We start from the raw sequence: 22,440 nt of genomic DNA, 5'->3' as shown, positions 1-22,440 counted from the left end.
AGCGTTTGTTTGGGGAAAAGGTAAAACATTTGAAAGGAAAGTAAACTTGTTTAATTCCGTGAAAGACAAAAGCAAGATACAAGTGGCGGATAAGGCTACAGGGAATCTAACTACCTCTCAAAAACAAGGTAAAGATCACTGAAAGCGAAAAACTGTAAAGCATCGCATTCCGTAAAAAGTGTAAACTGCCGTCAACGAAACAGCCGGCTCTTTGTCGTTCTCTTCCTTTATCTCGTGTTCAATTGGAGCAGCACTTTATATCGAAAATACAATTGTGGAATTTGCTAGCCGAAAACGACCTGCGAAGAAATCGAAGCTGAACCTGCAGTCGAATACGACGCCACCGGTTGTTTTTGCTGGATTCCGTCAAAGCGCTTTCTTTGCTAACTTGACATTGAATGGAGCCAGCAACGAAGTCGCTCACCATCGCTGAGGACCCGGGCTGAGGATTAAACTTGTTGCTCGAGAGTAGGACAAGCTGCTTCTCTTCGTAGAGAATTTCGACATCTCGGGGTATCATGGCTGGTTTTTGTTTCGTGGACAAAATTTTATGTTCGCGAGCGATCTCGACCAGGTGAGCATAGATAGCATCATTTACCTGTTTGAACTCTGTCAGTAATGGTACTGAAATTTATGTTTTCGTTATTTAAATTCCTTATATCCAGGCCAGCACGAATTGCTCTCATTGAATTACAACTGTAATATTTGCCGTCGTGTGAGCGAGCTTCGAGCTTATTAATAAAACTGGTTTTTAAAATTTTATTAAAATAGCTTGTTGATGGCTTTCTCATTTCGCCAGACTGAAAGAAAACCATAAATACTCTTAAATGAGATGGGCTAAAACTTTTCGCCTTTCATATTTTTCAGTTTTACCACATTTTTAATCCAAGGACTGTTAAACAGAGTTCAAACCAAGAGAAAATGTCGCAAATACGAGCTTGAGTATTTCAACATTTCGTTTACGAACAGCTTACCGTCATTAACAATTATTCCACGAGCGCGCGTTGAATATGAGATGATAGATAGCCAACGAGGCGCGTAGCGCCGAGTTGGCTATAATCATCTCATATCCGACAAGCGCAAGTGGAATAATTGTTTTATTAAAAACAATCAAGAAATATTGCTAGATCTAACTGATTTCACTGTGAGAGAAGAACCAGCAGACAATTTAATGGCCGCCATTTCTTGGCTATGGCATAATTGCTCATATACCATGGCCGCTCAGCCAATCAAATCCCTTGACTTGCATTATACAATGATCCAGTTTTTAATAAAAACGTTTAGAGCGTAACTATGTTATTTTCTGGTACTGGTTTATCGACCAGCAGGTTTATCTCTTGTTCTGTCACAAAAGCAAACCGTTCCCCCATCTTGACATTCATTTTAATTGTAAACAAGACGCGCCTTGAACTTTTTGAAATTGGGGAATATCACTTGGGGAATATCCTCGGATATTCCCCAGTTTTAGCTGGGGTATATTCGGTCACGTGAGGCGTTTAGACCAATCGCCCGCGAGCGAAAATATTTGATGGATTATAAGAGCCATTATACCATGCCAGAGAAATACCAACAACTGAATTGTCTTCTAGTTTTCCTTGCAAAGCGAAATCAGCAAGATCTATTGATCTATCATTTTTTCTCTCAAAATGTATTACGATCTATCACCTATGTGTAATAAAAAAGTTTCTTCATTTGCGCATCTAGAAAAAGAAGAAGAGGAAGGAATTTCCTAGATTGCTTTTGAAACAGTCACACTTCTCTGACTTATTGCACTATGCCTTACTAGAGATCTCAGCACCCACTTTCCATTTTGATAACTTACTGCAGGTCTTCTGCAGTATTTTAGTGAACATATCCGATAGCCTCGGAAAGTCTTTCAAAGTGTAAACATTCTCGCCTGAAATCTCTTTTAGCTGGTCTAGAAACTCTTCATGTTCGCCAATTCCGATAGCAACTCTGCTTACTTTTTTATCCTGCAAAAAATCGAAGTGGTTTGTCAGTCTGCCTTTCAGACAGATGAGAAAAAAAGAGCATAATTTTTTTTTTGAATTATATATTTATAACAACTTTATTGAAGAACAACAACAACAAAAAAAACTTCAAATGGGTCACAACAAAGCAGAAGCAAATCCCCATATTGAAGTTGTATCCCTAAACTATTTACAAAAAAAAAAAAAATTCCAAAAAAATCTTAGACTAGAATCTAAATGTAAAAAAAATACTCTATTATATAATATAAAATCTATACGTAATAAATTACCATACATGTATTATATTAAATACAAATATATTTTATAAAGTAATAGTTCACTAAACAAATGGCTAACGTTACATAAAATCTGATATCTATAATATCTTTTTGCAACGAAAATGTTCGCAAAAATTTTCATCAAGGTTGAAATTTTTATGCGTTTTTGGAACAAAATATCGCGAGACAAGCAAAGAAGGTTCGCAAAAAAAAAAAAAAAAAAAGCTCGACAATATACATAACACGCAGTGAATTTCTATTGGTAAACCTTCTCCTTATTAGTATGCGGTGTTTTATCAGGTTAAAATTAGCATTTTTCCTAAGCTAACAACACGAAACACTGCTTTAACATGGACGGCAACAAACTCATGCTAGCAATTCTTCTTATCTGCGTCCGGATGTCAAAAGAACAGGACTTGCACCCGTTCTTGTATTTTTCAGGCAGCGACGTGGACGGTTTAAAGCAACAGTCGAAAACGACTCACCAAGAAATTTTTGCTCGCATCACAAATGCAGCCGCACTGATTAAGAAGACGCCATTGAACTACATACCTCCGAGAGATTGGTTTAAATTCTCCAGCAGATGGAATGAAAAATATGGAAACAATCTTGCGGTGTTAGCCATGTACTGCGTGCTAGAAGATCGCGACGTTGAAGCTAGAGGGATCGCAATTCAAATTATTGACGCTTTCATCTCGTTACCCAACTGGCGCGTACGAAAGATTTGGAGCGCTAACGTGCCTGTGGCTCATAGTCTGGTAGGTTTGGCAACAGTCTACGACTTTTTGTATCAGTATCTAGATTCCAAGCGCCGAGTGCAAATTCTGGCCAATATTACTGCAGTTTCAAGAGAAATCTACGACCAAGAAAAGGCTAGAGTGAACTATTACATTCATAATCACGTGCCGACTATTTTTGTTGCACTTCTCACAAGTGCACTGGTTGTTGAAAAACACGACAATAGAAAGGAGGCCAACCAGTGGAAAGAGAAGGCCAACGAGGTTCTTAATAGAACGATGTTCATTTTAAGCCTAGTCAAAGATGGGTCAATGAATGAAGGTGTCGCTTATGGATCCTACACTACGAGGTCTCTAACGCAGTACATCTTCTTGGCTAAGAGACATCTTGGAATTGACCACACAAATAATTTGTGGCTGCATCAACACTTTTGGTTCATGTACCGCACCATCCTTCCGGGATTTCGTGACACAGTTGGTATCGCCGACTCAAACTTTAACTGGATGTTCGGACCCGAAAGCCAACTTGTCTTTTTGGATAAATTTGTCATGCGAAATGGTTATGGCAACTGGCTCGCGGGTAAGATTAGAAGACTGAATGATGAACCTTTAACGGCAACTGCCCCGCGTTACTGTACGCTACACACCGAATTCCTTTTTTATGATGCTAGCATTCCAGAGAAAGAGCCCCCTAATGCGCACACACCTCATTTACATGTTTTTAGCGACTGGGGTGTCGCCACTTTCGGAGGGGGAACCTTAGACATGAACGGCGAAAGAAGTACATTTTTGTCATTCAAATCGAGCGTTCTTCATGGCAAAGCAGTGAACCAGATTGTAAGGAAAAAGACTTACAGCGGGACAAATGGCCGTTCGAACTTTAATCCAGGCCACGAGCACCCGGATCAAGGTTCCTTTGTTTTTGCTCCTTACGGAGTACCCTTTATCACCGAAGCCTATTATGGCCCAAAGTATACGTGGCTAAATAACGTCCTGTTGTTTGGACCCACAACCAACCTGTCTTGTTCTGCTCCCTATAAAGGCCAACTAGGAGAATGCGAGAAGTGGCTACGTTATCAAAACAAAGAAATCTGGCTTGCTAACGCTGAGATTATTGCTGCTTTTGACAGTGGAGGAATGGTTTTAATGAGTGGTGAGTTTTCCAAGTGGTACAGTCCAGCTCTTGGATTGACAAGCGTGTATCGGGCTGTGATTCTCTTACATCCGGGAGTGCTGCTTGTCGTGGATCACGTGGCAAAATCGCCGAAGAGTCGTACTCATTATGTTGGTGCGTTTTTTCACAATAGAGATGCAGCTTTTTCGTTGAAACAAGGACGACACGGACAAGAGATTGGCGAGATTGTATTACACGGACAAACGTATACGGTGTTATGGTCTAACTCAGGTAACCAACAAAGCATAGCGAGATCCCAAAGCGCCGAGTACCCAGCCGAATATAAAAAACGAAAGACTTATTACCTGAACATCACATCAAACCTAACGGCAACGCAGACCAGATTTGCATATGTCTTTATAGCACCAGGAATCGACGTTACCTCACCCCAGTTGAATGACCAAAGTGAAGGCTTGCAAGTATCTCTTAGAATAAACAGCATTAGGCATCTTGTTTCCATAACAACCAATTACAAAACACCCGAAGCAAGGAGGCGTTTTCTCGGTTTTGACGGATTTGCAAAGGTTCAAGTGAGCGGCAGCAGTGAGATATTATTTCCCTTACGAGACGATGGCGTCCCAAAGACAACTAAACATACATTGCATATATCAGCCATCAATATACTGATACTGTTTGTTTGGGCAAGTGGCTTGCTCGTGCTCTTTTTCGCCTGTAAACGCAATAACAGACGTTTTAAGGCACTAACTTACTTTTCAGCACCAAAACGAGTAAGATGGAACACTTTGTTATGGATAGCATTGTTGGTGCTCATGATTGTCATACTAAAGAAAATACATGTCTCGAACATGTTGTTTATTCGTTTATTTACTTGCCAAAACTGTTAATTAAATATGATTGTTTTAACAGGTGACTATAAAATATATTTTTCGTTTATTTTTACTCTACAACCTTCCAGTAAATTTATAACAACGGTATAGTTCTTGTTATTCATACGTGGGGAAAATAAAAACAAGGTTGCCGTGTGGGAGCTTGTTTGACCATCGTCGTAAAACATGTCGATTTCCCAAGTGAGTCTATTGTGTGCAGGTTTTCGGGCAAGCTGTTCCAGAAAATCACCTGTTTTAGCTAAAACTTTGTTTGAGATAGCTTTTTAGCTAGTTTGCTAGTTTCATTTCGTCTCCCTTGGGTTATGTTGCGAGTTACGGATCGTAAATAAATTTTACAAGAATTGATGGTTCGCATGTGACGTCATGGCGGCCATGTCGTTGTACAGGATAAACATAATTTTTCTTCTCTTGCACTTAACTTCCATTTTTATGCAAACTATGTTAACAAATTTTCTTTGTATTGTCCAACAACATGGCGGCAATGCAAACCGCCTATTTTGGAGAAAGTCCTTTAATTATTAAACATTGGCGCCGGGGTAGTCTTTATCCGTTTTGTTGAAAGCTTGTTCGTGCTGTAGCCTATCGAAGACGAAACTGACAGTAGTGTCATAAGTGGGTCTTTTAATGACCCAGGCAGAAATGCCAGGGTAAAACACATGCGCACGTGTTTCAATCAATTTAACTTTAATGTGAAGAGCGTAGGATGAAATTAAAAGCGCTAGAAGGTAGCTTTTTTATGCTTTTAAACTACTCAAGAAGCCGCGGAAAACAAGTTCCAATCCTGAGAGTTTGTGGAGGAGACCCCTGGCCGGCCGCGAACAATTTTCCCACCCAAAACTTTCTTAAAACAATGCATATTCTGCACATCCCGGGTAAACCGGATTCTGTTCATTCCGTTAAATCTGATATTTGGAGCAGAATGGAATGAAGGGAATACTAATGTCACGGTGTTTATTTCGAAAACAGAATTGGTCCCAAAAGAACACGAATACCGAATATTCCGCGTATTCTATTTCCGGCATAGTCTCAAACAACGCTTACAGTTTACTAACGAGAGTCAAGGAACGTAAGTTTGTCGGATGGGTCACTTAAATGATAAATATCGTAATGAAAAAGACATATACATAAAAGTCTTTTGTTCACCCTTGGAAACTGAATATAGCACAGGCAACCCAATCTCAATATTAGAGAACCTTTGAATTATAAGGATTTGTATTAGAATGCAACAGATTTGTGTAGAACGGTAGAAACTAACATTGTTTTGTCAATACAGTCAACTTGCCCTGCTGCTTCTTGTATTCTTTGTTACCCAGCGTGCTACGAACGTTTAACGTGTCCATGGCGAAAATCTTTTTAGCAAACGCGTTACGGCTACAACTGAGTCAGAATATGGCCTTTCGTTACACTTAGCAGTGGAGACCGATGACGCTAACTCGCTGAAATCGCTTCGAATGGGCTTGAAAAGCGGGTATAGTAAATGACAAAGAATATAAGAAGCAGCAAGTTAAGTGGACTTTATAGACAAAACTTTGTTAGTTTCGGCCATTTTACACAAATCCGTTGCATTCCTATACAAATCCTTATAATTCAACGGTTCTGTTATGTTGAGCTTGGGCTGGCTGTGAGTACAGAGCAAAGCACAAACGGGAACCACTTATTCAAACATGATACACGAATAATTCAAATTAAAAATGAAAGTGGTGAAAATCTCCTAACTTTCAGGGGGCATACAACTTTTACATATAACTATGGCGGCCAGGTAGTTGAACCCGGAACACCCTTCTCTGGATTCCAATTCCGTTGCCCTAACCACGCGACCGAGATTGGATTAGAGTTGCTGTGAACTTTAAGAACGTAAGGGATGCAGGACGAAACTGACAGTTTGGCAGTGGTGGGATTCGGGATGAGCTATAATTTTTACTTTCAACGCCTTTTATTATAGATTAAGGGTGATTTAAAACCCCGAAACTTTTCTTTGAGAACATTTTTTCCTTAGTTAATCCCGAGATTTCCACCACGAGAAGTAAACGCTCTAAGGACGCTAAAAATATGAACAAAATATCGTAATGGAAAACTGTTAAGGCCTGGCTGTGCACACGTTCAACAAGGATTCTGGGTAGATTTTGGTCCCAGACCCTTGAATTCAAGTGCTGCATCAAACATGTCGCATTCGTTAAGCCAAAAATTTTGGATTCAACAATGTTGGATTATGTTGCAATCATCTGGCCAGGCCTTTAGCTGGAAATGTCAGAAAGCTTACCGATAACAAGCCAAAACATTACTTAAAACCTTGAAACTGTCCACAAGACTCCACTACGTACAGGATTTGTATTTCAGTATTGTCCGTAAAACTCCTCTTTGAATTTACCAAAAAAACATCTCGTACAACACGAGAGAAACAACAAGATCTGATCCGACTAACAAAACAATGAAATTTATAGCGAATACGTGATGCAATTATTTTGCGTGTGCCTCGGGCAAAAACAAAACAATTTAATTCCTAATGAAAAAGGTCTTGGCATTCTTTCTTTTGTCCAGAAACCTCCAAAACTCTCAGAACAACTAGTTTCGAGCAAGCTATAACTACATTCCGCCCGAGCTTCCCAGAAGCAAAAGTTTATGGGGAAGGAATTTGTTACTGAAGCCCAAAAACGGCTGTGAGGGAACTGGCTTGGTCCGGACGGATCGAAGCCAATGAAAAGTCTTGGAAGTGTGGGTTGACCATTTCCAGACATTTTCATTCAGCTCATTTTCGTATTGGAGGAAACAAGGGTTTTGTCTTTTCCCTCGCTTATATATGTGTTCATTTTATCATGCGGGTGTCTAAACAGTTTTTCCGATTTTTAACGAGTCTTCAATAACAAAGACAAACTGCAAAGTTTAAATGAACGATTGTTGAATTAATTATGACCGGTCTCTCATACTTTTAAAAATTTTACAAACACAATTGTGCTATTAGGAAAGTGCAAATTACTTATAATTGTTTAATCGTGTGGTTGCAGTACAGATTCTAATTTCAGTGCTTCTTTATTGCCGGTATCCTGGAGACTGTAACTGACATCGTTTAATCCTAGAAAAAAATCAGAAGGGGGAAAAGATATATTATTATTACTTCCAATATTCTTGTTAGTAGACCTTCCCTTTTCAAAAGCTCTATTTTCACTGGACCCTGATAACCTGCAGCTGAATTGTTTTTTAGGATTGGGAGCATTGTTCTGTTGCTCAATCTTTTGTCCTTTCGACCAACCACGTCAGACGTTGCAAATGGTGCAGGTCGCTCCACTGCTTGTAACTCTGGGAAATTAAATGCTCAGACGATTACCCGCGAAAGAATGATAATGTAAATCCCCTCTGGGACCCAAACAAATGTTGCTTAATGCCGATCACTCACGCCGTGATACTCATGAAACGTCAGAACCTTAAATTTACTCACTGCCATCTTATCTGTTGTTTTTTTTGTTTCATTCAGAAAACTGGACAAGCATTGAAAAGACGCCCGTCTTCGTCAAGCTTTTACGTTTCCTCAACATGCTTAGTTTGTTCAAGAGACCTACACCTTTCAAAAGCTCTATTTTTAATTAACTGGACCCTCATAACCTGCAGCTGCATTGTTTGTTAGGGCTGGGAACATTGTTCTTTATTTCGTTCTTTTGTCCTCTCGACCAAATCATGTAAAACGTTGCAAGCGGTACTGGTCGCTCCAGTCTGTCCAGTGTGGCAGATTTAAAAGTAGCACTGCAGCCCTCTATTTTGTTTCAGTAGACTTATCCACTACTCGAGAACACTGTGAAGGGGCTACTGGTGTGCTTCACAGGTTAAGACGTTTAACAGAAGACTGAATGATCGATGCTTCTTCTTCTTTATTTGCGATAAAACACAATAATCGAATACAAAAGTAGCAATAAAGATATGGCGGTAAAATCGATCGGGCTTATATAAAGAAGTCACCTCGAAACACAATAAATACAAAATAGTGCTGCGTATGTGCGGCATGAACATATCAGAATTATTCTAATAAAAACTTGTACATTTGTTTCGTGAAGGTAGGATATCTAAATGAATCTGTGATATGTGTTAGAAGAGACCTAAGAGAATTTCAGGCTTTAGGACCTAGATAAAGAATTTTTCGGAGGATATGATCAACATTTGCAGTAATCTTCGTTTGTAATTAAAAATAATAATAAAGTGTGAAGAGAAATAACTAGTTAGTTATCTCACGCAGGTTAAATTTTAAAGAATAAAATTACCTTGAAAGACGGTCGGCGAGCTCTAAGCTCACTCCATTGCATCATACTTTTCGTGCAGTTTGCGGACAATTTTAGGATGATGGTCCTGGAAGAAGCCATGGTTCCACTTCCTCCTCAGATGAGGCAGTCGTCGCTTGACTTGTTCGTGCGGCTCTGAAAAAGTTATATTATAACGTCCAATTAGACAACAAGAAGGGAGGAAGAAAGATAGAGCTTGTTCTCAAAAGCTTTGTTTTCCACGCCCTTTGGTTCAAAATTGTGCTAGTTAAATCCCATGTCCTTTTTAAATATGTTATGCGAAGATTGTAACATTTAACTTTTTACATGATCGGTGGGCCAAATGATTAAAGTCATAGTTTTGCATTAATTTTCTAACATTAAAACAAGAGATCTCCCTAGAAATATTCTGCAGGGAATTATCGTCAAAACGGCAGCTGTTTAAAGCTACCTCTACATCTACATCTACATTTAATTAAGTCGGTAAAGTCGCGACATTTAGACAAACAGCAAAGCCTTTTTCTATTATTCTCTAATAAGGCATGTTATCCTAGCCCATCAGAGTGCAATTTATTTGGATCTGACAAAATAGCATTCTTATAAGCGTTAGCTGCGCTAATGTAGATTATTGAAATCTGAATTAGCGGCTATGGTATATGGGCCATTATAATCCATTAAATATTTTCGCTTGCGCGCGATTGGTCTAAACGCCTCACGTGACCGAATAAACCCCAGCTAAAACTGGGGAATATCCGATGATATTCCTCAAGTGATATTCCCCAATTTCAAAAACTTCAAGGCGTGTCTTGTTTACAATTAAAATTAATGTCAAGATTGGGGAACGGTTTGCTTTTGTGACAGAAAGAGAGATAAACCTCCTGGTCAGAAAACAACATAGGCTCTAAACGTTTTTGACGGTAACCTTTCCCGTCCGAGGGAAATGGCGAATTTTTCTAAATCGCTAACTATGAACTGGTAGACTACATGTGATATACCATTTAAAAAGTATTTTCTGGAGTGTGCTATAAATCACACCAACAAAGATGGAGGAGGTCACATATTAGAGTGAGAAAAGTCCAAAACGAAAGAAGAAAAACATTGAAAATTTTCTTATTCGTTGTACATACTGGGTATCCCCCTAAACTATAGCTTAATGTACAGCTCTCAGAGCACTGCTTGTTGTAAGATATCAACTGGACCCTTAACGCACAAAGGAAAAAAAATCCAAAAGTTTGAGGGGTGGTAAATCAAGTCTCATATAGGAGGGGGGCATGATTTTATGCCTTCAATTTGTAGATCTTTCAAAGATCTTTTGGTTGTGCAAATTTCACACAAATTAACCAAATACTGAGCTCATAATTGCATCTTGTGCCATATGGCACTCTTGGTCGGGAAAGGGTTAAACGAAATGTTCAAATACTCAAGCTCGTTGCTACATGTTGCGAAAAATATTTGAAGGATAATAACCACAATAGCCCCCATTTGACTTTTAAAATATGCTCAGATATTTGTCCTTGGTTATTATCTGCTCCTCGAAGCTCACAGTTTTCCTCGAGCAACTGTTCGCTTCTCGGAACAGATAATCACCGCGGACAAATATCTGAGCATATTTTCGCGCCAAATGGAGGCTATTGTTAATTCATACCATGCCAGAGAAATAGTGACCACTAAATTGTCTTCTAGTTGTTCTTGCAAAGCGAAATCAGTAAGATCTATTGATCTACCACATTTTTTTTTCTTTTCTCTCAAAATTTATCGCCTATAGGTAATAGAAAAGTTTCATTTGCGCATCTAGAAAAAGAAGAAGAAGAAGAAGAGGAAGGGATTTCCTAGATTGCATTTGAGACAGTCATACTTCTCTGAGTTATTACGCTATGCTTTACTAGAGATCTCAGCACCCACTTTCCATTTTCGATATATTAAAACTAAGGTGATACTTAGCTTGTTGATAGCTTACTGCAGGTCTCCTCCAGTATTTTAGTGAACATATCCGATAGCTCGCCAAAGTCTTCCAAGGTGTAAACATTCTCGCCTGCAATCTCTTTCAGCTGATCTTGAAACTCTTCATAATTACCAATTGCGATAGCAATGATCCTTACGTCTTTTTCCTGAAAAAAAATCGAAGTGGTTTGTCAGTCTACCTTTCAGATTAATGAGAAAAAAATAGCATAATCTTTTTTTTAACCATTTATTTATATTTTAATCATTTATTGAAGAAGAAAACAAAAACTTCAAATGGGTTACAACAAATAAGAACCAAATCCCCATATTGAAGTTGTACCCCTAAATTTACAAAGAAAAATTAAAGAATCCAAAAATACTATTATATGGAGTAATAATTTCTTAATGAAATGATCAACGTTACATCATATCTGATAGTATCTGGTAGTATCTATGTTATCTTTTTGTTAACGAAAATGTTCGCAAAAACTTTTATCAAGCTTTGAGCTCAAATTCCACGTCTGTTACTTTTAGTGAAGCATTTATTAGTTAAAATTATAATGGTGTCTGAGGTGTCACCTTTAGCTACTTCAAGATTTAACTTCGGGGTTGTCATGGCAATGCCAAGGAGTTTGCAAGGGACGTTTGGGGCGCAACTTTAGCACATTCGCACACTGTAGTTGTTTTCGTGAGCTCTTTTGTAATTTAGCTGATCTTTGACAATGTTACCCTTTTTGGCGCTAAATGCGCAACTTTACAGAAAATTTCAATTTTATACGTTCTTGGAACAAGTTATCACGAGACAAGCAAAGAAGGTTCCAAAAAAATTTGAAATAAGTTTAATAAAAGCCAACTTCAATATGAACATATTTTCACCTTGAAAATCTTCAACTATCCTTTTTCAATTCACATGATTATTTGGGTCAAAAGGAGAAAACTGTAATTAGCCATTACAGGTTAAAACAAAACGGGTTCTTCCCTCCAAAACTGAAAACTGAAAAAAAAAAAAAAAAAAAAAACACACATTTGCTCGCAAAACTAACAGTTCTTTCATCCTGCCATGTTTTACTCTCGTTCATGATTGCGAAAAGGTAGTTAAGAGTAACAACCATTTTTTCTGGACAGCGTGGCCAGCGATATTTGCACTCCTTTCCAATTCCTCTTCATTTAAATGATATCCCTCCGTTAAAATTTCATTATCACAAAACTTAATCTCTTTTATACCTGAAGAGAAGGAATTATACTTGGGAAGGGTTCGGAAAGAGGATTCGTTTTTCCATCCGTCATCAGAAACAGCAAATTCGGAAAATCCGGCCTGTCCCCTCCCTCCACAGTGTACAGTTCATCAGCGGCCTTCAGTGCTCGGTCAATAAAGGTAAGGTTACCAAGTTTGACTGGTATACCCTCTATTAAATGCTGCACGTTCTCGCTGCTGTAGTATTCACTCTCTGCAAAAGTATTTAGCACCTCTGCGTCTTTGGCAAAGAGAATAAATGCGGCGTGGGTAGCGTCGGGGCCGATTGTCAGAGCATTAGAGACCTCCATAAGGAATCCTTTTTCCAACTTAAAATTTTCCTTTCCAACGCTCTCTGTTTTGTCCACCAAAAATGCCAAGTCCACTTCGCAAGGTTTTGGTGCTAAAATAAAATGACATAAAGAAGGGTATACTTTACAGATAGCTCATTAATACGCTATTTACATAATCTGTACGGAGATTTCACACAACGCGAACGCGGGGGCGGGAGCGTGGGGGGTAGGGGGGGGGGGGGCGTGCTTCCCCATGTAAGATATATAAATACTTTCAACCCTCACCTTGCGGACACCTCGCTATTACGGACACCTCGATAATACGGACAGCAGCTAAATCCCAAGAAAAATCAGAGTACAGACGTTTCCCTGAAATAAACTCCCGCTATTTTAAGGTCACTAACTAGCGGTCCCGAGGGTGTGCGCAATAAAGGGTGTTGACTGTATTTGCAGCGCCAAAGGCCTGGTTTTTGGGCCGTTTTGAGAAAAAATACACAAAAATACACAGGGCCTCACTGCTGACTGACCCAGTCTGTTAAACTAAATTTTTCTATTCTATTCTCTATAGGGTGTAGATCTTTACCATTTTGGCTTGGAACTCTGAAAACGGCAATGGATTTTGCAGAAACGGGTATGAATTCTAGAAACCAACGTCTAAAAAAGAGTACGGAAAAATTCAATATTTTGATCTAAACGATGGTCAGGGTTTGAATGACTGAGCCACACCGCCCCACCAAATGTTCCGACGAGTAGCTCCCCCCCGGACGTAAAGTAGTAATATTGCCGAAGTTGGGGGAAACGACGGGGCGGGGGGAGTACGTAATGATTGGCATTCAACATGACAGACACAGTTGTCAAAGTAGTACAAGACGTCAATTACGAAAAGGATAAACAAAGGATATAAAAAGGTGAAAATATAAAGAGAGGGCGTCTATATAAAAACGACCACGACGTGATCAGCGTTAGCTGAAAGTTTTTCCCTGTGGAGTACTGTCTGTCTTTAGTGCACAAAAAGAGAGGGTAGACTAACTACTCCTGTGTTGTTACCAAGCTAACCTCTGGGGGTACCAAAGGCGGTAGGCGTGTTGTAATGTCGACTGTTTGCATTAAGAAGTTTAAATCAGTCGCAAACCTTGTTTTTTAACATACTGATTAAATGTACGCTCGACAAAATTTTTCAGTTACCACTTGATTCTGCGAGTAACTGCTTAATAATTAAATATAATCGAAACGAAATATTTCTGATCTTCTTAATGTTCTTAAGCTGATCGCCTTTTGGCCAAACAAAACTGTTTATCCCATCTAAATTCCAGCTATGCTTACACTAGTAGTCAGTATAACGATTCTTGGCCAGTAAAGGAGAGAATTTGTAGTCGAGATCACATTTTATGTCTTCCAGCGTTTGTAGTCGTCAATACTACATTCAAAATCTAAGTCGGGTGCTACTGGACTGGCATGTACTAAAGCCAGGAACACCGGAACACCCCGGAACACCGAATTTGACGGTGTTGTTTTGTTTTCCCATTACAGACCATGTAAAAAAATAAAATGTCAATGTAATTTGTTTACCCACGTATAACGAAAGAGCTTAGAGCTCGTTATAAAGTGTGCGTGTATGAGGGCGAATTAGAGTTTAGATATGTTAGTTTTAGGGTTAGGGAGGAAAACTGGGGAACCCGGAGAAAAACAAACAACAAACTCTACCTTCATATGAAGGCGGGTCCGGGGAGCAAACCCGGGTCACATTGGTGGGAGGTGAGTGCCATTCCACCATTCCAGCTCCCACTATGTGATCGTAGTCTTAAGAAATTTTCAAATAGTCGCGTGAATATGAATGGATAATTTATTTTCTCCAGAGAATATCACGCGGTCTGTAACGGGTAAACAACGACCAAGCGAAAAAGGTCGATAACTTGTAACCGGCCAGTACGTAACTTTAAGTATCAACTATAACTATGCATTGCGGATTGCCGCCATGTTGCGTTAATAATAATAATAATAATAATAATAATAATAATAATAATAATAATAATAATAATAATAATAACATTTCTAATGCGCAAATTTCATGAAATGTTGAAAAGCGCATGACAAGATTAAAAAAGGAATAAAAAAGCTAAAAAACTAAAATTACAATTAACAGTAAACTTACAATGATTTTAAAAAGCTAAAATTACAATTAAAAGCTACCCAAAATGCACGATGGTCATTTTGGTGTATAACCGCTGAAATCTGTATTGCGTTTATAATGTAAGCGTTTATAATGTAAGCAGTAAGCTTGTTAATTTGTTCAACGTCCCCTTTGGCTTCTTAAAACAGTAAAAAAGCCTAACAGTAGGGGCTTGTAATTGGAAAAAGTTAAATATTTCTTTAAAAGCTACCACTTCCTTCTACGGGAGTGGAATTTTGTGTCTGAGATTAAAGGGGGGGGGGGGGGGGGGGCTTCCTTTTTGTTTCTTTATTTGTTCCTTTCTTTACCTCTTTACCTGCTTATTTGTTTATTTGTTTATTTCTTTTTTATTTATTCTTTCTTTCTTTCTGTCTTCTTTTTTACTTTTTTCTATATTTTTAGCGCCTGCTTCTGAAGCTCTTTCGTGTTACGTGGGTAGACAAATTACATTGACATTTTATTTTTTACATGGTCTCTAATGGGAAAAAAACAACACCGTCAAATTCGGTGTTCCGGGGTGTTCCGGTGTTCCTGGTTTTAGTAGATGCCTACTGAACCTGTTTTTATTCCGTTGTAGTTAAAGGGACACGGTCAGCTTTGTGACTGCGCCGACCTGGACACTAGTTTTGTCAGTTTGAAAAACGTCTATCTCAACCTGAAATCAAAGGTACTCGCCGAATACATCTAGATATCCGCCTCAATCTTCCCAGTGTTTTATTGGATTTTCAATTTTTTACAGAAAACCTGTTTCTGAGTATGCTTTTGTTCATTCTATGGTATTATTTTATCATATTTGGTTAAAGCAGTATGGATCGCGTGTCCAAAGGAACATGAATTTTTTTCGTGGTATGTCTGTAAAGTAGCTGATGAGCTAAGAACATTTACCACGTAGAATAAAGATATTGTGTTGTATTGTAAGAAGTGAGAAACGTGAAAGTGCCGGGCAGAAGAAATCGCCTACGTTGACTTAAATAACGAGAGAAATCAATCAAAAACATTGGACATCAAATCGCCATTATATATATTTGGAAAATCGCATTTTCTCAAATTGGCGAAAGGTTCGTGCGGAGGGAACCTTCGTAAACGATTCGAACTTCGCATCATGGCTGCTTGCAATTGGTTTGGAGCTCAGACGATGACAAGCCTTGAGTCTATTATCTCCTCGACAAGGACAACCTCTAGCTATAGTAGAACCTTGTTTTCTACGGCTCAAGCAAGCGCTCTTGCAATGACATAGGTTTGGTTCCTAAATTTAGATAGCGAAGAAGTTGTAGAAATGAAATCATAAAAACAAAATATCTGATTAAAAGCAGAATTTAATGATTAAATGATTCTTCGACTTCAGAGGTATTCGTTGACGTTTGGCTTTCCCAAATGAATGTTGTAATACGACATCAGGTCTATAATCACTATTTTGACTAGTAAATACTTCGACTCGACAAGGTTTGTTTAAATTTTCAAAGGATGCGCTTCTCAACGCGAGACTTGTGATGAAGTGTGATATGCAAATCAGCTAAGAAATGGTATCTAATGCGCATGTGCACCAGCTGACTGTGTCCCTTTAAGTAATACTTACGACAGATAAAGGAAGTGATGCTGGTGACCATTTCCTTAAGTTCATCATAGTCTTGTACAAAGAATAATTCCTCTCCTGCAATCGCCTCTAACACCTTGCGGTATTCATCCTCCATAGCTTTAGGACCAATTGCAATGACGACTAAACGGACACCTTTGGACTTAACAACACAAGCAACAAACTGAAACATCATACTTGTTTTCCAGACACGCGCTTAAAATTAAAGTGACCATAAGTAATGCTTTTTACTTTGCGAGAAATCCATACATTCTAACTTCGATAGACGTGTTTAAGAAATCTCTTAAGACTTGTCTTTTCAACCAAATTTCTTAGAAGTTCTTAATCTCATCTTTGAAAATTGTGCAATATTATAACTAATGTATGATTGCAATTATAATGTCATTATTGTTAGTTCACGAAGTATTTCGGATAGATGTTTTTATGAAACCTTTTGATACCGTTATCTTCATTTTTATCAATATCCTATAAATTTAATTTGTAATTTTAAGTATTTTAAAGCGCCATGAACTGTTAGGGTATGTTACGTTATATATATAAGGACTTGCTTATTATTAAACCGATGTGTCGAAGTTTGACTTTGATGGTGCAATGAACTCATTACGGCCAAGCCGCTGTACAAGTGTCGTAAATGGTACGTACTTATTAACCTACCTGAACATTTAGAGCGGTTTACAATTGAGTGTTACAAAACCAAAACCAAAGTAATTACTTCGGCCAATCGCAACAGATGTAAACAACACAACGAGCCAATCAGAATTCAAAATAAATACATGCAACTGGCGCCAAGCGCGGGAAAACGCGTGGGGCCAAAACAGGATTGGTTTTGGTTTGGATTCCTATTGGTTGAGAAAGTGGCGCGAGCTTTATTAAAGAAACGCAGAGCGTAGTAATGCGAAACCAAAGCAAACGCGACTGGCTGAGAGTTTTCCCCCCAAAGTTCCTTTCATAAAAAATCATGAATGTTTAAAACAGTTTTGGAAAAGCATCGAAAGGCAAACGACACTACTTAAAAGTATACTTCCAAGTTTTTTGGGGGACAAAAGTTAGCCGTGGGAGCGACATATGCATCTTATGGGCAACTGAAGTTTGACTTTGATAGTAATAAATAAATGTTATTTAGAAACAACGAACGATATGCTTCCATAACAGGGCCATTATTAACACAGCTTAATGCTTTAATTTAAACTGAAGCCAGGATGACTCAAAACAAAAGAAAAACGCGAGTTAAAGGGAGTATGTCATCCCAGGCGTTTGCGCGCGTTGAAGAGAAGTACTTTGAAATCCTTGGCCCAACTTTTTCAAATACCGTCGGAGAGTTCAGGAAGCTGTATCATGTTGTTTTTGAATCGCGTTCATCTTCGGAAAGTTAGCTGTGATATTTTTATTTACAAACGTTCTTTAGCAATCACGGAAGCTGTTCGTTACGATGTTGTTTTGAATTTGCAATGGCCTAAAAGCAAAAATCCTGCGACGAGTTGTATGCAAATCAGTCTCAACCAGACTCTACTGCGCATGTGCTCCAACTTACCTAGTCATTTTAACGGCTACCTTACCTTTATGTCCTTTATATCTTCCATGTATTGTGCCACATCCGTATCAGGGTGCGATTTCCCATCCGTTAGCAACACCATCACACTTAGTACTCCTGGTCGGTCGCCACTTTCCTTGGTGAACATTTCATCGTCGGCCATTTGTATCGCCTTGTCCAGACGGGTTGGCATTCTCAGCTTGTTTATACTTTCTTCTATCAGCGTGGAAAAGGCTTCCTCACTGTGATATTTGGAATCGCTGAATTTGTTGTGAAGGGTGCTTTCACTGTCGAATGTCCCAAGGGACACATGTGTTCCATCCTCGGAAACGTCAAATTGCTGAACTAGAAGTTTCAGAGTTCTTTTCAGTTTCGGGATGTTCACTTTCTTGATACTCTTCGTTGTATCCACCACAAAACCAAGGTCAAGTTTACAACCTGCATCTGAAAGACAGACCAGTGGTTTGAGAAAGCTGCCTTGAACAGCAAACAAAATAATTGTAATCGATGTAAACATTCATCCCAATTCAAAATGGCGAACAGTCGTCTGCGAAGACCCTGGGAAACGGGGCAAAATACTCCACGAGTCACGTCACATACGCTTGATTTTCGTCTTCGCTACACTTGTCCGGAATCAAATATAGAATCCACCCTGCAGCCATATTTGATACCGGAAAGAAAATGTAACGAAGAGGCAACAAACCACGATCAATAGGCCTGATCACGGTTTTCGACGCCATTTTGACGAGTAGGCAAACATGTCTTGAAAAGTCGAATGAAATGTCTGATGTCGAATAATTTTCATAAAACATCGCGTCTGAAAAATTCATGAATTGGAAGCTTTTGGCACTAGGAAACTGAATAATTTGACGAAAAAAAAATTGAGGGATGTAGCTGTGCCAGAAAGTGTCCAGTCGTGTTTTGAACTTCCCATACCGTTTGTCTGTGTAGAAAACCAGTCGTGAACTGCTGCTAAAAATAGTTCGCGGGGAAAAAATACAGGGAATTGTATGGTAAGTTTAAAACACGATTGGACGCTTTCTGGCACAGATACATTCCTCCAAGATTTTTTTCTTAAAATCGTTTTCCTGGTGAAAAAGTTTCCAATTCATGAATTTTTCAGAAGCGATGTTTTATGAAAATTATTTGACATCCGATTTCCATTCAAACACTGTTTTTTCAAGACGTGTTTGCCTACTCGTCAAAATGGCGTCGAAAACCGTGATGATGCCTATTTCAAGCGATTTCTCCGACATACATGTATGCAAACAATCACGATCTTGAAACACTTCAATGGGGTAAATTCCATTCTGTCATTTGTATCTTGGGCGAGAGGTAATTTTCAGTGCCTTGGAACTATTATTTCTGTAAATAAGGCTTTTGGATTTTAAAAGTAAAAGTAAGGATTTTACGCGCATACAGACGTGAATTTAATTGCCTTTTATGCGTACAGTAGTGAAATAAAATACGAGGCGTGGTGAAAGAGCTGCTTGCGTAAACGTAAAAAGTCGAACAGCGCTCTATTTTTCTTCAAGTGGCTCACGAATACATCGCTTTGTATTTCATTTACGTGCAAAAAACAAGTTAAATTTAACACGTCCTTACGCAAATAAAATTTACGCCATAGCGGAAATCTACATGTCGAGGAATGAAACACTCCTCTGGTGAAAGCCAGCGTCTCCAATGTTGGTTCGAATTTTTTGTTTGTGTGACCTATAGCTTCATCTAATAGCAACAAACGATTCTCACCTGCGGTTGTAATGGTCAACACACCAAGAAGGCAAACCAAGGTACACCATGAAACCATCTTAAATTCCTCTACTAACAGTGAAAGCGAGAAACAAAGAATGACTCATACGTCTCATTTTAATAGCTATTACAGAACTACGACGAGGTACCCGTTAGGACCCTCCAGAAATGTTTTAACAGTCACCAACGGCTCTTTCGAACAGTTGGACGATCTTTTATTAACAGAGGGTTTTAGAAACGAATCCTGTGATGCGTGGTAGCTGCCGAGCTCCAACGTTGACTCCGTCCGAACCGGCGTTTAAGTAACAATGTGTAGCTCAGAGACTCTTACAATTTTAGAAGAAAGATTTGCCCTTCCCGAGCACATTCCTAGTGACAATAAGCTGAAACGATAGCTTAGACTTTTCAACCAGAAACTGTTCTACTGTTAGAGAGAGTGTACCAGTAGAACCACATGCCCCAGCTGTAGACCGAACATGTCGTAGCCGGAAATTCTTGTGTTGTGAAGCGAAACCGGCACTAGCCGATTTATCTCCACTTGTGGTCAATTGTCTAAAAGTCGTCGAGCTTGGTGCCTAAACTGTCTGATGAAAACAGTGCCACAGTGCTGCATCAACCAGTGGGCCAAATCTTTCCTTCGTTTGTTCTGAAATTGTAAGAGTACCTGAGCCTCACATCGCCACTTGTACGCAAGACGGACTCGAAATTTGGATGTAACGTTAGAGCTCGGCAGTTACCATGCATCACAGGATTCGCAAAACTTTCAAACAACCTCTGTTAATTAAAGATCCAACTGTTCGACGGAGTGCTAGTGACTCTTAAAGGTTCTTTGTTATCGTGACTGGGGGGACTTAACAGGTCCTTCGCTTTTCCTTGTATCCCGGCGGTGAGTACAGAAACTCGCCATATAAATTTTTTACTTAAAATAGTGATTCTTTTGAAATTCGTCTCGAACAAAAGAAATTACTTAATGTCAAGTTTCATTTAGTTTGGAACGGTCGTTCTACAGAAAATATTGTCTTGTGCACAATGCTAAACGAAAAGCCAGGCGATTGTGTGTTTCACGAAGGAAAACTTGATATATTAACAAAGAATGATATTAACTGCAATAAAAATTAAACCACATAATTATCATCGGTGCTAAGCTAAAAGGCACACATTGTATATACAACTTACGGTTCCGTACTTGAGATGATACCCAACAAGTTTCTGCACGTCAGTGGACGATTTCACAATCAATACCGACGAGCATGCAGAGGTTAAAGTAAAAGTAGCTTTCATGACACCATGCCAGAATTTCTTCCGTTTATAAATTCCCTTTTTGTGTTTCCTCTGTTCTGTTTTCTAGGATTCCCCGATGTCATTTAACGTCTTCAAGTTCCACAAAAAAGCAAATAGTAGATAATTTGAACTGTCACATACACGCATTATTTAATTACTAACCAATAATTGTAAGAGGGCAACGGGGGGCAATCTATGCAATCTGAAATACTAGAACAGACGGCAATCCCAGCCAAAAACAACAATCGTTATATTTGACTAAAATCTGCAACTGAAGTTGGACTTCACTGTTTTTAACCAGCAAGGTTGATTGGTTTTCTTAGTCTAATTGGTCCCGTTTGCAATGGTTGCATTATAAATAAATAAAAAAATCCTGGCTAAAACTGTATTTATTGGTTGTGCTTTGTTGTCGCTAAAACCGTGAAAGCTGGCTAAACATTTAGTGGGGAAATAAATATTTGGTAAACGAAAATGACTATATTGAAACGCCTATTATAGTACAGAAAATAGGTCTCGCCAGTTATGCAACATTGTTGATGCAACACCGTCCAACATTGTTAGATCCAACATGTTGCACTCGTTTGGATACATCGTGTTCAACATTGTCCAATATTTCTTTTGTTCGCGGGTATGAACAACAATGTTGCATTCGTTCGGCCATCGTGTTCAACATTGTTGAACGCGCGCATGCCCACTAAGCTGACTTTGCGGATATCTATATTACTTGCTTCGCGCGTTGTCGCGTGAGTGTTCCGTATATGAGGAAGACTAAAGTTTTGAAAGTCTCATCGAGGGAAACTTAAATACAAGCAATCTCTCTTCAAATAGAAAAAAAAAAAAGAGCAAAGGAGTAAGTGAAACTGTAAGACTGGTACCAGGAAGAGCGAGAAGATGATCCAACGCGTTAGTCGATCGGTCTTACGTGATCTTTTTTGGCAATCCAATATGGCGCGGGCTTGTTTTCTAAGGATTGTGGGTAGATTTTGGTCCCAGACCCTTGAGTTCAAGTGTTGCATATCATCAAACATGTTGCATTCGGCCAACAATGTTGGATGATGATGCAATCATCTGGCCAGGCCTTCAGCCGGCAATTTCAGAAAGCTAAAATAACAAGCCAAAACATTACTTGAAACCTTGAAACCTCCAAAACTCTCAGAAACATTAGCTTCGCGCAAGCTATAACTACACAAATAAATAAATAATAAATAAATAAAATAATAAATAATAATCTTTATTTCACTGATAAAGATACGTATCAAGTGTTACATAGTGAATGAAAAACCAAAGGCGCAAAAATCAACATTTACTAATAGCTTGATAATAATTAAAATTAAGTCTATTAATAAAAGAGTTTTTAAAGCTCTCAGTAATGCAGTATGGAAAAGTATAGGTTTGA

At 38.8% G+C, this 22,440-nt stretch overlaps 3 protein-coding genes across 3 annotated transcripts in view; 1 reads left to right on the top strand and 2 right to left on the bottom strand.

The window, feature by feature from the left end:
- The window catches only part of LOC146483565 (matrilin-1-like), a 30,134-nt gene extending 9,124 nt beyond the window's left edge, over positions 1-21,010 (bottom strand). The window contains exons 1-6 of the mRNA XM_085105741.1: positions 20,940-21,010; positions 19,764-19,835; positions 18,040-18,458; positions 16,466-16,625; positions 12,417-12,829; positions 11,209-11,359 (exon numbers count right to left, since the gene is read on the bottom strand). Of these exons, the coding sequence (XP_084961867.1) occupies positions 11,209-11,359; positions 12,417-12,829; positions 16,466-16,625; positions 18,040-18,458; positions 19,764-19,821 (1,201 nt within the window). The 5' untranslated portion in view covers positions 19,822-19,835; positions 20,940-21,010. The remainder of the gene's footprint in view (positions 1-11,208; positions 11,360-12,416; positions 12,830-16,465; positions 16,626-18,039; positions 18,459-19,763; positions 19,836-20,939) is intronic.
- On the top strand, positions 2,575-5,295 carry LOC146483566 (dermatan-sulfate epimerase-like protein). The gene has a single exon (XM_085105533.1). The coding sequence runs from the start codon at positions 2,599-2,601 to the stop codon at positions 5,002-5,004; it is 2,406 nt and encodes an 801-aa protein (XP_084961659.1). The 5' UTR covers positions 2,575-2,598; the 3' UTR covers positions 5,005-5,295.
- The window catches only part of LOC146483564 (matrilin-1-like), a 55,597-nt gene continuing 41,043 nt past the window's right edge, over positions 7,887-22,440 (bottom strand). Inside the window, exon 10 of the mRNA XM_085105738.1 lies at positions 7,887-8,077. The gene's annotated coding sequence lies outside the window, so the exon portion shown is untranslated. The remainder of the gene's footprint in view (positions 8,078-22,440) is intronic.

Source organism: Pavona decussata, unplaced genomic scaffold, assembly GCF_977016875.1.
Source record: "Pavona decussata unplaced genomic scaffold, jaPavDecu1.1 SCAFFOLD_38, whole genome shotgun sequence".
Lineage (NCBI taxonomy): Eukaryota > Metazoa > Cnidaria > Anthozoa > Scleractinia > Agariciidae > Pavona > Pavona decussata.
This window is presented reverse-complemented; position numbering and strand designations above follow the sequence as displayed.